General features: G+C 33.8%; 1 protein-coding gene across 1 annotated transcript in view; it reads left to right on the top strand.

The window, feature by feature from the left end:
* cntnap4 (contactin associated protein family member 4) overlaps positions 1-15,688 on the top strand; it is a 156,262-nt gene that overhangs the window by 30,298 nt on the left and 110,276 nt on the right. The window contains exons 2-3 of the mRNA XM_031890976.1: positions 4,659-4,769; positions 12,555-12,748. Of these exons, the coding sequence (XP_031746836.1) occupies positions 4,659-4,769; positions 12,555-12,748 (305 nt within the window). The remainder of the gene's footprint in view (positions 1-4,658; positions 4,770-12,554; positions 12,749-15,688) is intronic.

Raw genomic sequence — 15,688 nt, 5'->3', positions numbered from 1 at the left:
TTCACAAAACTTCCAAAAATCTTTGCTTTGGAAAAAACACCAACGCCCTTTAATATATTCTGTACAGAAATAATAGTCACAGTGGAAAAAGTTCCTGCAAAAAAAGTCCCTAGGCTCCAATGTATTTTGCATGAAAAAAGTAGTCACAAAACAATTTGACAAGAAAGTTGCTGCGGAAAACGGCCCATTGACTTATGTGTTTTGTGAATTTTTATCATTCCACAAATTTTCTCATGATGTAGCTAATTTCTTTGCTGGACAGATTCAATCATCACTAGTTATTGCAATTGAAAGCAGTGTTTATTTTTACTTCTTTTTCCCTATGTGTTTAATTCTTAAAACAATGCAACCAAATTCAAGTCTCTTATAGGTCTGTTAATCAATTACCTACCATCATTAATTCAGGAGTCAGAGCCAGGAGTGCCCAGAAAGTAAGCAGTCAGACAGATACTACCTAAAATTTATATTACATTTACAAATAAAAACCACATTTTTTTTGCTATGCAAAAAATTAAGGACATATCTGAAGGCTTATATGAGAGAAAATAGTTTAGAGACACTCTGTGCTAACCAGTTGTACATTAGAAAGCATCATGTTTTGCACAGTGTAGCAAAAATCGTAATTCCAGTGTCTAAAAGGTGCTTTCATCAGGAGTTATTCCATTATAAAGCATGGAGCTGTAAGTAGGCAATGATTTCTAATTATATTTAAAAAATAGACTAAAGATGTTTTTGTTTTGGTTGAGGTTACCTTGTTAGTGAAATAAAACTGGCCCAACTTTGATAAATACATACATTATACAGGAATTGCTCTTGCATAATCACTTTTGGCAAATTGTTTTTAATAAATATATAAAAATGAAGTTAATGCAAAGCCTGTTATAACAAGGCTATACTATATTTATCCTAAACTGTAGCCTATGAAGATTAGCAAGCTTGGCTGAGAAGGGATTAATTAGCTGTGAACTCTGTGTTGAAGTCAGTATGGTATGACTTGTTGGTTATAATAGCTTCTCAACCTTAGCTCACACTGAAAACATTTGCAGTGACAGAAAGGACAGTAAAAGCTGTAAGATTATCTTAACTATAAGTTGTAGAGGATAGTGAAGGATTATATAAATGTGCATTTCTTTGAGGCTGCAGGTGAAGCTTGGTGTTATGGTAAAGTGCAATAAACATATCATTTAGCAGCTGAGAAAAACGACTGACTAGATAGCAAGAGGATCATACACAACGTCTGTAAAGTGTGGAGTCCCTTTCTAATTAAATGTGGTAGGTAAAAATAGTTAAGGAACAGATACTTAAAAAGCATTAAAACTTAACCGAAAAGTAGGTTTCAGTTGGTCAGATGCCCATTTTGAGGCAGAATATCTGTATAATGTCTCTCTTCCAAAGGCATTGTTACGTTTTATCATCTTCCAATGATAGCCCTGGGGTTTAACCATTTTAGCTCTATCAACACTTTCTTCCGCTGTATTTTATTTCTCACCGTTCAACTTGTCTCAGGATACAGGTGTTTTGCAAGTCAGCTGGCTTTGTTTTTAATTAAAATGAATGTCTGCAAGGTTTCTCCGCGTTATTTTAAATCTCTTATCTGTAGACACAAGTTCATAATTGGAGTAAGTGTTTCATATTCCATGTGGCTGGATTGTTTACCCTGTAGGAAAAAAGGTGATGAAAATTCACTGCACTGCTAAATATAAATATATGTAATATATATATAGCCTTGTCAAGGAGAAACATTTTTACTCTTAAAACTTAAATGGCTCCTGTAGTACTCCTGTTTGTTTGAAAGACTATTACTTGGCACCTGAACAGAGACTCCAAAGGACTGGTAAATCACTATATTTACATCCTAGCCTGGACTGAACCTACTATATGCAACAAGTACAGGGCGCTCAACTTGAAAAGAATCTTTTTTTGAAGGTACCAGGACTGACAGTACAACCCCAACTGCCTTGGAGCAATCAGACATACAGTCCTGGCAATAAATCATCAGTACATTGGACTTGTGATAAAAAGTGCCAAAAAGTGATTTATTAGCTCACAGTGGCATATAGATATACATTGCTTTAGGCCTTCCAGGGCTGTTTATCAAGGCCTGAACTTCAAGTCAGTAGCTAAACAAGATACAAAAGCATATGTCTTTTCATATATGTGGCATAATTTGAGTAGGAGATGCAAATAATGTTTATATGATCTCCTGATGTGTAATCATAGCCAACGCCACAATTGTTAGTCCTTTTCTTTCAGCTTCCTCTTTCAATATATATAGCCTCAGGTAACTGTAATGTTAGGTTACAAAGTCTAATATTAATTTATGTATCACAGAAAAAGAGTATTTCAAAAAGTTTTTAGTATAAAGATTAATATAAGGTGACTAGATTTTTGGAGCTAAATTCAGTTTTACAGATACACCCTCAGGGTGACAAACACAAACCATATACATTAGCCAATATCTGAGGAAGGATTTGAGCATAAGTATTTTGTTATATGCCTCCTGTGCACAAGGAATACCAACAGTAGCTGAAGACATTTAGGGGCTGATTTACTAACCCACGAATCCGACCCGAATTGGAAAAGTTCCGACTTGAAAACGAACATTTTGCGATTTTTTCGTATGTTTTGCGATTTTTTCGGATTCTGTACGAATTTTTCGTTACCAATACGATTTTTGCGTAAAAACGCGAGTTTTTCGTATCCATTACGAAAGTTGCGTAAAAAGTTGCGCATTTTTCGTAGCGTTAAAACTTACGCGAAAAGTTGCGCATTTTTCGTAGCGTTAAAACTTAACGCTACGAAAAATGCGCAACTTTTCGCGTAAGTTTTAACGCTACGAAAAATGCGCAACTTTTTACGCAACTTTCGTAATGGATAGGAAAACTCGCGTTTTTACGCAAAAATCGTATTGGTAACGAAAAATTCGTAAAGAATCCGAAAAAATCGCAAAACATACGAAAAAATCGCAAAATACCGATCATTACGAAAAAAACGCAATCGGACTCCATTCGACCCGTTCGTGGGTAAGTAAATCAGCCCCTTAAACTTAATTGTAAGTGAACACTGGTGCTGCTAATATATGAGGAGAACTGATGTTTCTGCTTGCCTGCTCGTGAGCACTGCTGTCCTGCGCAATACTTTCCTCCGTCCACAGCTGTGTGGGGGGGCAGAGAGGGGAACTTACAGAGCAATGTGACAAAAGTATCGCAGTCCTTCTTCGGGGCAGAGGACTTCAGCTTACAAATTGGCACTTCAGGTTCAGGTTTACAGCGATTGGTGGAATGTGGTGCTGCTCGTGGCTCCTTGATTGGCCAATTTGCACAGTAAAATCTTCTGCGCCAAAGGACCTCCTAAGCTGGATGCTTGAATGCCTGGCGATGTAGGAAATTCACTGGGTTTTTTTTGCCCCACGGGAAAGGCAAACATGGACAATTGCCACGGGGACAGCAGCTCTGAAATGTGGTGGATCCCCGTCATACGCGGACGAATAGTAACCATAGATTAATATATTACTTATACTGCCTGGTTATACCATTTAAAGTTACTTGTTTACAAAATGCTACTTGAAGGCCCGGAGTGCCTGCCTATTGATGTTTGTGATGTATCTATGAAACGAAGAGCCTTGTATTTTTCTACTGAGAATATATACTTTGTTCTGCTACACAATTCTGCAAAAGCTTTGTATTAAAACTTTCATATGATGAAATAGCGCTTTCAATGATTAATCAAGGAACTGAGAAGATTTCACTCCTCATGAGACATGATGTGTAAAGGTCTAATGTGGCATTCTGTATATTCCATACCATACACATTAAACAATATTCTTTGCTTTCACATGACAATCTGTGACAAGAAAAACTAATTATCAGTCATCATGTTAATTATACTAAACACCAAAGAACAATACTTACAAGGATTTCTAATAAAAAAAATTAATTCATGGTGATATTAGTTGTCAAAAGCAGTCATCAGTAAATAGCTTCTAGCTTTATTTTAATGCCATTTTTTGAAAAAAAAAATCAGAAGTGGCCTCTAAACTAGAAAGCAGTATAGAAATGCAGTCAGAATGACAACACCGGTACGACACCTACATCTGTTACATTCACTTGATACACCCACAGTGCTAGTAAATTGTGTCTAGAATGACAGATGTCACTATATTAACTATAAGAAAAAGCAATCATGCTACTCTGTAGTGTGTTTGTCAAAGAAGTCTCTAAAGAACAAAGTAAAACAGGTATGGTAAGAAAACATTAAAGAGAGAAAGCATTAAAAATAGATCTAAAATGTTGAACTTCATAGGAAAGAACTGTCACTGAAGCTAAGGCACAACAAGGCTCTTTATTGTTCGATATTACACTTAGTGACCTTCAGTGGTTTTTTTTGATATTCACAACAACCCTTTTCTCAGTATTTTCTTCTGTATTTATGTAAACACATTTAATAAACAATGCATGTGGGTTCTAGTAACTTCTACTACTAAGTTTTATTTCCATTGGGATGCTATCATTTTTACACAGCGTCAACCATTTTAGCTTGCTGTGAAAAGCAGCTGCTTATATTTCCTTTAGGCTAATGTAACACTTGGACATATCTACATTTACATTAACTGTAAGGGGCAAAATAATAATACTCTATATGTGTTGCTTTTTGCACAGATGATTGTGATGGCCAGCTGACATCATCTCTGCCTCAATCCCATTTTAGCAGTTCTTCAGAGCTATCAAGCAGTCATAGTGCTGGTTTTGCCAGGCTGAACAGAAGAGATGGTAAGTTGCTAAATATTGCTATTATCTTTTCAATGTACATACTGTATCAGAAATGCAAAACTAACATTCTTCCATACTAAGTACCTTTCTATTGCAGATTCTAGAACAAGCAGCCTGTAGTCTTATTGATTGTTGTTATTAACATTTAATTGCTGCTTTGAAACATTTCATTGCCGCTTTGAAACATTTCACTGCCTTATTAGTTGAACCCTTATCATGGCTTCTTTACCACATCTTGGGAAGGGTGCAAAATGCAAAAAAACAAGGGCTTTGACAGTGGTGAATTTTTTTTCAAATTTGCACTCGAATATCACCATGTGATATTTTTTTTGGCAAAAAATTTTTTTCAGTTTTCACGTTTTTTCATGTGTTTTGTGTTGCCCATGGTAAAAAAAAAAAAAAAATGGCAACGACAGTATTAGAATGCCTTCATGCTTTTTTTTTTAACCAAAATCAACCAAAAATGTATAAAAAAAAAAAATATTCACAAGAAAAATTGTAGATAAAAAAACACATTGACTCCAAAGCATGAGAAAAACAGGTGTTGGCTCCAATGCTTTTTTTTTTTTTTTTTTATTTCATGTGAAATTTAGGTAAAAGTAATTTTTCCATGGTTTTGCAAAATGTTTTTGACAAACAGAGGCAAGGCTGCTTCACTTATACCTAGTGAGCACCTGTGCGTTCAGGTCCTTGCAATCTTTGTATTTGACAGCACTGTATACATATAAGGGGCGGGTGAGAAAATTAAATTGTACAGTGTGTGTGTGCTGAGTAGAGATTTAAAGGACCAGTAATAAAAATATTTTACCTTCAACTCATGCTTTCTAAAGATTTCATTTTAATTAGCAAATTTATCACACATAAATATTAATATCATAAGTAAATTTTAAATAAGTAACATTGGCTAAGGCAGCAGCTCCTCACGTGACATACTTCCTGTCAGCTTCCCCCTCCTTCCCCTCCCTGTACAATCTTAGCAGCGTGCTCGCTCCCACAGAAATCTAAACAGGGCAGGAGAATGAAAGAGTATTTCTTGCCCACCCCTCTCCCTGAACCAGCATGAACAAAGCTATAAATCACTTTCAAAGCATTCTCTTCGCTCCCTAGAGAATGCAGGAAACTAACTTCCAATTTTAACCAGAAGTATGTATGTATGTATAACTTTATTTATAAAGCACTGCAAGGATATGTAGTGCTGTACAATCTTACAATATACACAATTACACGCAGGGAGGACAAGTGTTATAATAAATACAGGTATGGGAACCATTATCCAGAATGCTCGGGACCAAGGATATTTCGGATAAGGGGTCTTTCCGTAATTTGGATCTCCATATCTAAAGTCTACTAAAAAATCAATAAAACATGAATTAAAACCAATAGGGTTGTTTTGCGTCCAATAAGGATTAATTATATCTTTGTTGGGATCTGTTACAAGGTACTGTTTTATTAATACAGAGAAAAAGAAAATCAATTTTAAAATTCTGGATTATTTGATTAAAATGGAGTCTATGGGAGACGTGCTTTCCATAATTCGGTGCTTTCTGGATAACGGGTTTCCGGATAATGGATCTCATACCTGTACTATAAATAAGTATAAATACACAGGGAATACGTGCCATGTGTATAAAGTTATATCAGTATAATAATAATTTTAAAAAAAGCCACAAGTATAAAAAGTTATATGGTAAAACCGAAAGAATACAGGTGCACATGACTCCTGTTGGGCTGACAGCTTAGCCAAATAAAAGAAAAGAATAATCTTTAGCATTTAGCATATTCACATCTTTTTACTTGAATAGGATATTTGATATTCATATGTAATGATATTGATGTAAATGGTCATTGGATTTCTTGCAGAAATATCAGGTAATTAATATGGAGTAATTTCATGCCTTTGCAATTATTTGTATGACACATACATTTTCAAAACATGGTTCATTATGTAAATCTTTGAACTTGTACTTCATGTATCTGGCAGTATGAATTTATATTCCTCAAAGTTAACAATAGCATGCTGATTGCAAATGTTTTTAGTTTATTAGTCTATTAGAAAAGGAAAATGTTGTTTTGTGGCCTATTTGTTATGCAAGGAAAGAAAGGCATCATAGTCAAACTGAATTAAACTAAACAGTTCCAACCCTGGCATACAGATTATACCAAAGCTCTTCAAAGATGGTCACATACTCTACATTTGAGCACCAATGGGGCAAATCCTTGTCTTAAACATGCTAGTGTTATAGGAAAAGTAGAGCATATTTGTAGCTGCAGAGCTACAAATATGCTTTACTTTTCCTATAACACTAGCCTCTCTCTGGCTAAACAAACCTACTTGCACTCATTAATTCACTCTCTTAAAAACTTTCACAATGTTTTTCTTAATTCACTGCTATCCCCCATTCACCTCCCTCCACACTAGGCAGTCTTTTCTGTGTTTCTTCTTTCTTGTGACAGAAGAGAAAGTCTTACTACTTCCTTAAACGTAACTACCTGCCCACTCAATCTCATTGCTTCCAAACTGTAATTTCACTCCCTCTCTAATCAAAGCCTTAACTCTTCTATGTAATCTTTACCTCTTAACTGGAATTTCCCCTTTGTCATGCCTATTCTGAAAAACTCTAATCATGGTGTGTCTGCGTGCCCTTCACCATCTAAGATAGGTTAGATACTACATTCAATGACAGTTCTTTTGGCAATTCTGTAGTCGAAGGTGCAGCGTTACTCCTTGCTTCAGATGGCACAAGATTTAGAGCACAACTATACCCTGCATGTGCATGTGTTCTGTAACTGAACACTACTGGAAAAGATTTGGGCCCTTTAGTGATTTAGCATTTGTAGTCATACTATTTTTTCCAAATTCAAGTAACTAAAATTGTACAAGGCCCCTGACCCATATTAGTATTCTGCTGTAAAAGAAAGCAAATTATCCCTCTTTGTACTAATTTCATTAATAGCGTTGACACAAAACAACCGCATAAAGGTTTCCTGCTTGTGAGAAATGCCTAATGAACTGTAATAGTTACAAACCAATATTGTTATTAAACATTGATCTGAAGCTGTACGTGAAAAAGCTAGCAGAAAGACTAAATTACTATACCACAATGGACACACAGAGATCAAGCAGGAAGAGAAGAAAAATAATTATTAAACTGGATTATACATGCTTAACATCATAGAGAAAAGGTTTTTTATTCTTCTCCATGGATGCAGAGAAGCCTTTTGACAAGGTAAATTAAAATTTCTAAGACATGCTCTCAGAAATATTGGGCTTAGCAAATGAATGGCCTTATATATGCAGCCCTCCACAAAGGTAAAAATAGATGGTAAAAACAATAAATGGTCTCCTGACAACACAAGTAAGATTTATGAAAATTCAAGTTTGCCATTTTTCTTGTCTTGTTTTTTGTTTTCACTAAACCACATTTTCCCCCTCAAACTTGAAAATTAATAAATTAGCATCCCCAGGTGTAGTAATACAAAACCACAAAACTACAGCACTACCTAACATTATACAAGAACATAGACTTAGACAGAACAAAATAATAATGGTTAAATCTGGAGCCTTACCAATCTGTTGCCAGCCCAATTTGTAACAATACCTCTACCAGTGCCACTAATCTCCTCATACCTATTGCTCCATGCAAAAGTATGGAGCAGTTACAGCACTTCATTTTTTCCTCCAAATTGTGCCCTGGGCATTTACCTACCTATAGTTCCTACCTATAGCTCCACCAATGCTCCATGCAGAGAGGCAAGGATGAGTAACAGCATTCCATTCCCACCCCACACCCCAAATTGTGCCCTCCCCCCAATTTGCACCCGAGGTAGTTGCCTACCCTGCCTACCCCTAGTTCTGGCCCTGCACTACTGTCTTTGATGTGACAAATTACACGCAAATACACTCGCATGCTTCGACAAATTGTACACAATCATGCTTAAAATGTTTGTAGTGGGGATTGCTTTTCTATTGCTCAGCATTAAATGCAACCAACAGTAGAAAGACTACTGTAGTTAATATAAATTAGCTGCTGTGTAGCCATGTGGGCAGCCATTCAAGCTGGAAAAAAGGAGAAAAGGCACAGGTTACGTATCAGATAACAGATAAGTTGCATAGATTCCCATTGTATTTTAAAGAGCTTATCTGTTATCAGCTATGTAACCTGTGCCTTTTCTCCTTTTTTCCAGCTTGAATGGCTGCCCACATGGCTACACAGCAGCTTTGTTTGTATATAAACTATAGTAGTTTTCCTGACATTCAATTTATAATTTACAACATATTTCATAAATCTGATATCTGCTGGCTACTTTGAGTAATACATGATGTCTCATCAAAAAAACATTGCTCCCAGTTAACAAAACATTAAATTGAATTTTTTTGCTTGCCTTATTTAAATATATTTTTATAAAACATTCATACATGCTCCATATAATATCCATTCATTGAAATGAAAATGATGCCTTATTCCAAGATAAGTTTGTACTATATTAGAGACCTTGCATTATTTATCTGTATAAATTGGCATGTGTATTAAAGACCAACTGGAACATGTAATGAATAATATATGTGGTAAGAAGTAGAGGAAAAGATAGTGTACTTCACACTTAACTAACACGAAAGCACCCCTTAATAGCTTTGTAGCTCATTATATGCATAATAATTAGATCACAGTCAGTATTTGCCACATTTCTAAGTATTATTCTCTCCATATGTAACACAGTGGTTGTTGTTTTTGAACTAGTTGTTTTGGTTGTTGGCTGGTTCATTGATAGGGTAAAATATAAAAAATATTTTAACTACCACAAAAAACACAACAAAGTAAAAATATATGTTTTTGCATTTCACATGTGTATCTGTTTACTTAACTCCTACAAATAAACTATTTCTTGCCAACAAATGACCTATTTTATATAAAAAGGAGTTCATCTCCTTTGAAATGCATACCAAAATATTTGAGTATTTGGTATTATTGGTCCTAACATCTGAAAATTAAAAAACAAATTTCAGCAATGGAACAGTCCGTTAACCATATACCTAAATTCCTGAATCTCTGTATCAAACCTTTTGCAAAAAATATATGTTAAACAGTTATGCAAAACCATAACTGTTTCCTAATCCATGCACAAAATCCATAAAACAAAGTCTTCAGATTGTTTGCCTATTTTACAAAAAATCTAACATCTCATGGAAAAAATTTTTACTAACAATTCTTAACATAATTATGACAAAAATCAGAAAATAATCTTCCATTACTGTCCTGGTAATATCATGTAGAATTTTTTAATAGCATTTATAGAAATTGCTTTCTAAAATGTGATAGTTCTAAGATGCTTTATGGTTGCTTTTTTGTTATGCTGTAAATGTTAGAATGTCAAAAATGTTAGTTATAGAAAACACATATTAAAATAAAGGAATGTAATTGGACTGATATTATGGGCATTTGCCATGAATTTCTGTTGCAGAAGTAATTTTGCTTGCATGAACAACAACATCTTTCTGGACTGGAAATAAAGCGTAAAAATTGTTCAGTTTTTGCCAGCTCTCTGGCATTCCTTGATCTAGGTTCATCACATGTAATGAAACCTAATGCTGTAATGTATTGAAATAATGATTATGGTTGAGCAAAAGTGTCCTCTGGGCCTTGAACTGTCAAGGAGGCCTGAGGCATGGGCATAAGAGTTACTGGCAGACTAAATAGCTAATCTAAAATCTAGAATAGTAATCACAAATACAGCACACTAGCACTGATGTAGGTCATGCAAAGGGGTTATTTTATTATAATTTAACATACAGGCACAATTTTTTTTATGAAAAAATTAACTATAATTATACATAAACTGCAAGTAATTTATAAGTTATAATGCAGAATTGAATAATAGCTTTGATAACAAACTAAGGATTCATAGGAATTAAATACAACCCAGTACATAAATATAGTAAATCTTAAAAGCATAAGACTGAAATTTTGCATTTACCTTTGCATAACTATATTTATCTAATGCTTACAGCATACAGCACAGTTCTTACACTAGCATTTCTGTTTGGGCATAACATGAATTGAAATAAACCACTAAACTCTTCTTGTGGCCTTTTCTTCTTTTCTTTATATTATAGCCACCTGGACTGAAATGATATGGTGTTGCTAATCATTTAATGACTTAATGATAATTAATTTTTATTGCTAGTAAAATGATTACTTCTACAAATGTACTGTGATTCAATTTGCAGTTTAATAAGTATGCAAGGACCACACCAAATTGCAGTAAATCAAGATCCATACAAAAGTGTTCAATCATCTTGGTCATATTAAGACCTTCTTCATCTTTGTTGATAGGCCACAAAGGGCTAGATTCAATTAAATGAGCACAGCTTTCCTCGTGGTTTCACTCAGAATAAATTTTACAGTATTTAAGTCTAAGCCCAAAGTTTGCTATCCAGCACATATCAGAACCTGTGAGTGTTGAGATTGCTTTTTGAGGGGGATGTTGCCCTTAAATTTTTGTATGTTTGTATGGATGAATCTATTTTGTGTCTAATTTATGAATTGTTCACTTTTTTCCACCTCACATTCACCTCTTTCTGTCACTCAACTGGTATCCAAAAAAATGATTGAGGGTGAGGGTTCAGTGTTATCATTTTTAAAAAATTGAAAAATATTCAGTTCTTCACTTGATCTTTCATTCTCGCTTTCAAAGTGCTGTGTGGTTGGTAGGGTAATTAAGCAACCAAATAGCAGCTGGGATTTCAAAGCTTAGACTTATAGAACATTAAATGTAAATGTTTTAATTTTTCAGTTTAATAATTGCGTGGTTTAAACCTGTAAACTAAGCTCATGTTTGGGGGTGAGAATCGATTTGATAGATATGATAAGATGAGACTGTTTTGATAACTGCAGTCTTCTCAGAAAGAACCATTGCAATCAAAACATCCTTCATGTTGAGTCTCCATACTATTTTTGGAGATCATTATATACTGTAAGCATCATAATTGTGGTAATTTTATTGTATTATCAACCAAATTCATGAAATATTATAAATAACATTGTGTTTAGTCCTGTTTTTAGTTTTTAGCACACATGGAGATTAGTCCCCCAAGTAACCGTGGGCAACTAATCTCCTCCAAATGCTTTCCCACTAGCAATAATATGAAACACAGGTGGGAAAACATATGCAGCCCTTACCATAAAGCTATGCAGGACTTACAATGGTCTACATGAACATTACCTTATATGCTAGGGATGGGCAGTAAATACCTCTTTGTAAATACAGTAAATATAGATCCACCTCTGAATATTTTATAAAATAGATTTAAATGCACATAGTATTGTTATACACATATAGAGAATGGATAAATAATCAAGGAAATAACTACCAAACTTTATTATGGAATCGTTGCTTATCATGCATATAAACTTTTTAAAGTTATTATTCAAAATATTGAGTCAGAATAGTTTATTTTGAATTTATTGATTTATGACTGATCACTTAGGTCTAAAATACTTTAAGGTTTAAACTGTGTTAAATAGTGATTTTATATGTGATCAGCTTTGATAAATGTTAATTCTATAAAAAAAAAATGTCAGGTAAAATGTCCTTATAAGTTACCCAGTTTGAGCTATAAAAAAATCTGCCTCTATATACTATGATTATTATAGTATGTGGTCAGAATATTCTATTTAACTATAATATTTACATGGGAAACCAACAGGAGAAGTATTCCATATGTTTATCTTTTATCTTAGATACTCTTGATTTTGTTAAAACATACATCAATTTATTTTTCTGTAGGAGCTGGAGGGTGGTCTCCTCTTAGTTCTAATAAGTACCAATGGCTCCAGATAGATCTTGGAGAAAGATCTGAAATTACTGGAATTGCAACACAGGGGAAATATGGAAGCTCAGACTGGGTTACAAGCTATGTACTGATGTTTAGTGACACTGGAAGGAACTGGAAACAGTATCATCAGGAAGAAAGCATATCGGTATGTGGTTTTAAATTGTAATTTTATGTATTTGCTTACATTTCTTTATTCCAGATCATAGCACAATATAATATATGCTGTAAGTATATATAAAGCATATTATAAGATTCATAAATGTGATTTACTGTACAAAATAAGCCACTTTTAAATGAATTATAATGAAAAGAAAAAAACTGGCAAATAAGAATAGAAAAATGATGTTGATTTTGGTTATTTTGCTATGCTGTTGTGTTTCTTGTTATGTTTTGTTATGATTTTTGTAGTTTTTAAGGCCTATTTTGCCACCAATTAAAGCTGTGTTCATAATTCTCTACTAATTTGGCTAACTGAGATGCTACAATTTGTATTTGTCCTTGAAACTTTAGCTTATGGTGACTGGAGTACAATACTAAACTTGTTTCAAATCTTTCACATAGTTTTTGAGATTCACTCAGATGATGGTATTCAGTTTGTTTACTTTACTTACATTGGATTTATGGTTTGTATTATGGTTCTATATTTTTCCCAATTCATTTTATTAAAAACCCAAAAAGTGATGTTACAGGTATGGGACCGATTATCCAGAATGCTTAGGGACCTGGGGTTTTCCGGATAAGGTGTCTTTCCCTAATTTGGATCTCTTACCTTAAGTCTGCTAAATTATTTAAACAGTAATTAAACCCAACAGGATTGTTTAGGCTCCAGTAAGGATTAATTATATCTTAGTTGGGATCAAGTACAAGCTACTGCTATTATTAGAGAGAAAAATAAAATGATTTTTAAAAATGTGAATTATTTGATTACAATGGAGTCAAAGGGAGATGGCCTTTCTGTAATTTGGAACTTTCTAGATAATCGGTTTCCAAAAAAGGGGTTCGATACCTGTAATATCTTATTCCCCAATACTTTGAATCTGCATTTCAGCTTTCTGCTTTAAACCACTTTGTATAAAAAATATTGTATATAACATTAAAAAAATATATTGATCATGTATTTCACAAAATACTGCGTCTTTTGCAAAATATCATAAATCTCTCCGTTTCTATATAATACAATTTACACAAAGGCCAAGGAGATGAGTATTTTGTTCTTGTCCTGTACTTTGTTATACATCTTAGACAAAGCACAGGATCTCTTTTAGTTATTTTGGTTTCACTGAGACACTGAGATATCTGATATGTTTTCTACTTGTCGGTTTCTCAGATTGGAGAAGAAAAAACCTGAAAGGTACAAATACACTTCTATTGCACAATGCTTCACTTCTTTATGGGCAAAAACATATATGAGCATCTTTAATTATAGTGTATATCTTATGTATATATAATTTATCCCTGCCATTTTAAAAAGTCCTTTATATTCAAGGTCTTTTCAAAGATTAAACAGAATCTCTTACTGTACTTTATAAAGATGTAAATTAATTGTAGAAATATGTATATTTGATTCATTTTGTTGCATTTATTGCACTTTTTTAGCAAATCATTTTTTAAAACATATTAACCATAATTACCATTATTATGAAAGTTGTATGTCCCCCTCCAACGAGAGAACCAATATACTGTAAGCCATCAAATCAATGAAATAACTGATGGTATGTGCGTGTTGGCTATCATAGTTGATTAACATACAGTTATCTCTCAACCAAAGGGGAATTCTTAGATTTTCCTATTTGGTGAAAATATTTTGTTAGTTCATTCTTAGACAGCAGAATATAAAGGGGCATATTTAGTCAAAGAGTAAAACTAGAGCTCCCCACCACAGCGCAGCAGTGAAATTATGCCACTCTCATTCTCCTCACAATGGAAAAACATATTGTTTATATAGAAAGGTAAAATAGGAACAATTCTTCATTTTTTAAAAATATATGTAGAGAAAAAAATTACTATAGAACCCAATGCTTAAAATTAAAGCAATTGGGGTCCTCGACTGTATAAGATCTGAAAAATTGATAATGATACTACAGACTTACCTATACCTTATTTTGGACCCCCCACTTATATGCTGTACTCATTTTTAGTCATGCATGAATAAAAAGGAACATCTACAGTATATACACATAATAAAAAAATGTAAAATCAGCAGACAAAAACAGTATTTAATTGGTGTGATATCCTTACAGTCACTGAAATGGAAGAATAGCCATACCTTAAGCCATTGCAGCAATCCACAGGGGCATTTTTTCTGAAGGGTGAAGGTTAAAATTCTTTTTACTACAGGTTTTAGAGAATTAACTTTTTATAATTTTTCCATGACTGACTTTTATTACACCCCCCCCCCCTAGCAGGGATCCAGCACTATATCTTTAAAAATAGATTTAACAAATCCTAAGATCAGGTAATTGGTGTTGGTCTCAGCCATGTTTTAATACAAAAAGTTTGTGACAAATATGGCTCATACATTCTTGTACTGGGCTCTGACATAAATGTTCTGCGTCTGTGCCCTTAGGTTTGTTTGTTGTTCTCGCTGATAGGTTTATTTGTAGTTAAATACTGCAATATAGCATACTTAATGGAGAGTAGATGTGTGGTAAACTAATCCCACAGTTGTTTGCTGTTGTTAATTAAGTATTATCCTTCCGTGAATGCCTTTGTGTGTTGGGAATGGAGTGAAATGAATACCTTTAGATTGCTGTAATGAAATGAAAACTAGGTATACATTTTCAGTGGTCACTGATTTCTACTCTCGCTCCAAGATGCTCTAAAATGCCAACATGGCTTATTGTCAAACTTCCCATTACTTTACCGCGTCATGACAAAGCATGATAAATCTTAGCCTAATATCTATGCATGTGTGTTTTTTCCTATATATCTTTAATTGCTAATATTATAGACATTCTTTTCCTGTCAGGATATTATACTTTATTAGAACTTTTATGGACTGATCTGGGAACAGGCAATACAATTCCACATAATATATTATTTACAAAACAATCCTTAAATATTGCTTAATTCACAGTCCTTTAAT

The sequence above is a fragment of the Xenopus tropicalis genome, chromosome 1 (genome assembly GCF_000004195.4).
Source record: "Xenopus tropicalis strain Nigerian chromosome 1, UCB_Xtro_10.0, whole genome shotgun sequence".
In the NCBI taxonomy this organism is placed as follows: domain Eukaryota; kingdom Metazoa; phylum Chordata; class Amphibia; order Anura; family Pipidae; genus Xenopus; species Xenopus tropicalis.
This window is presented reverse-complemented; position numbering and strand designations above follow the sequence as displayed.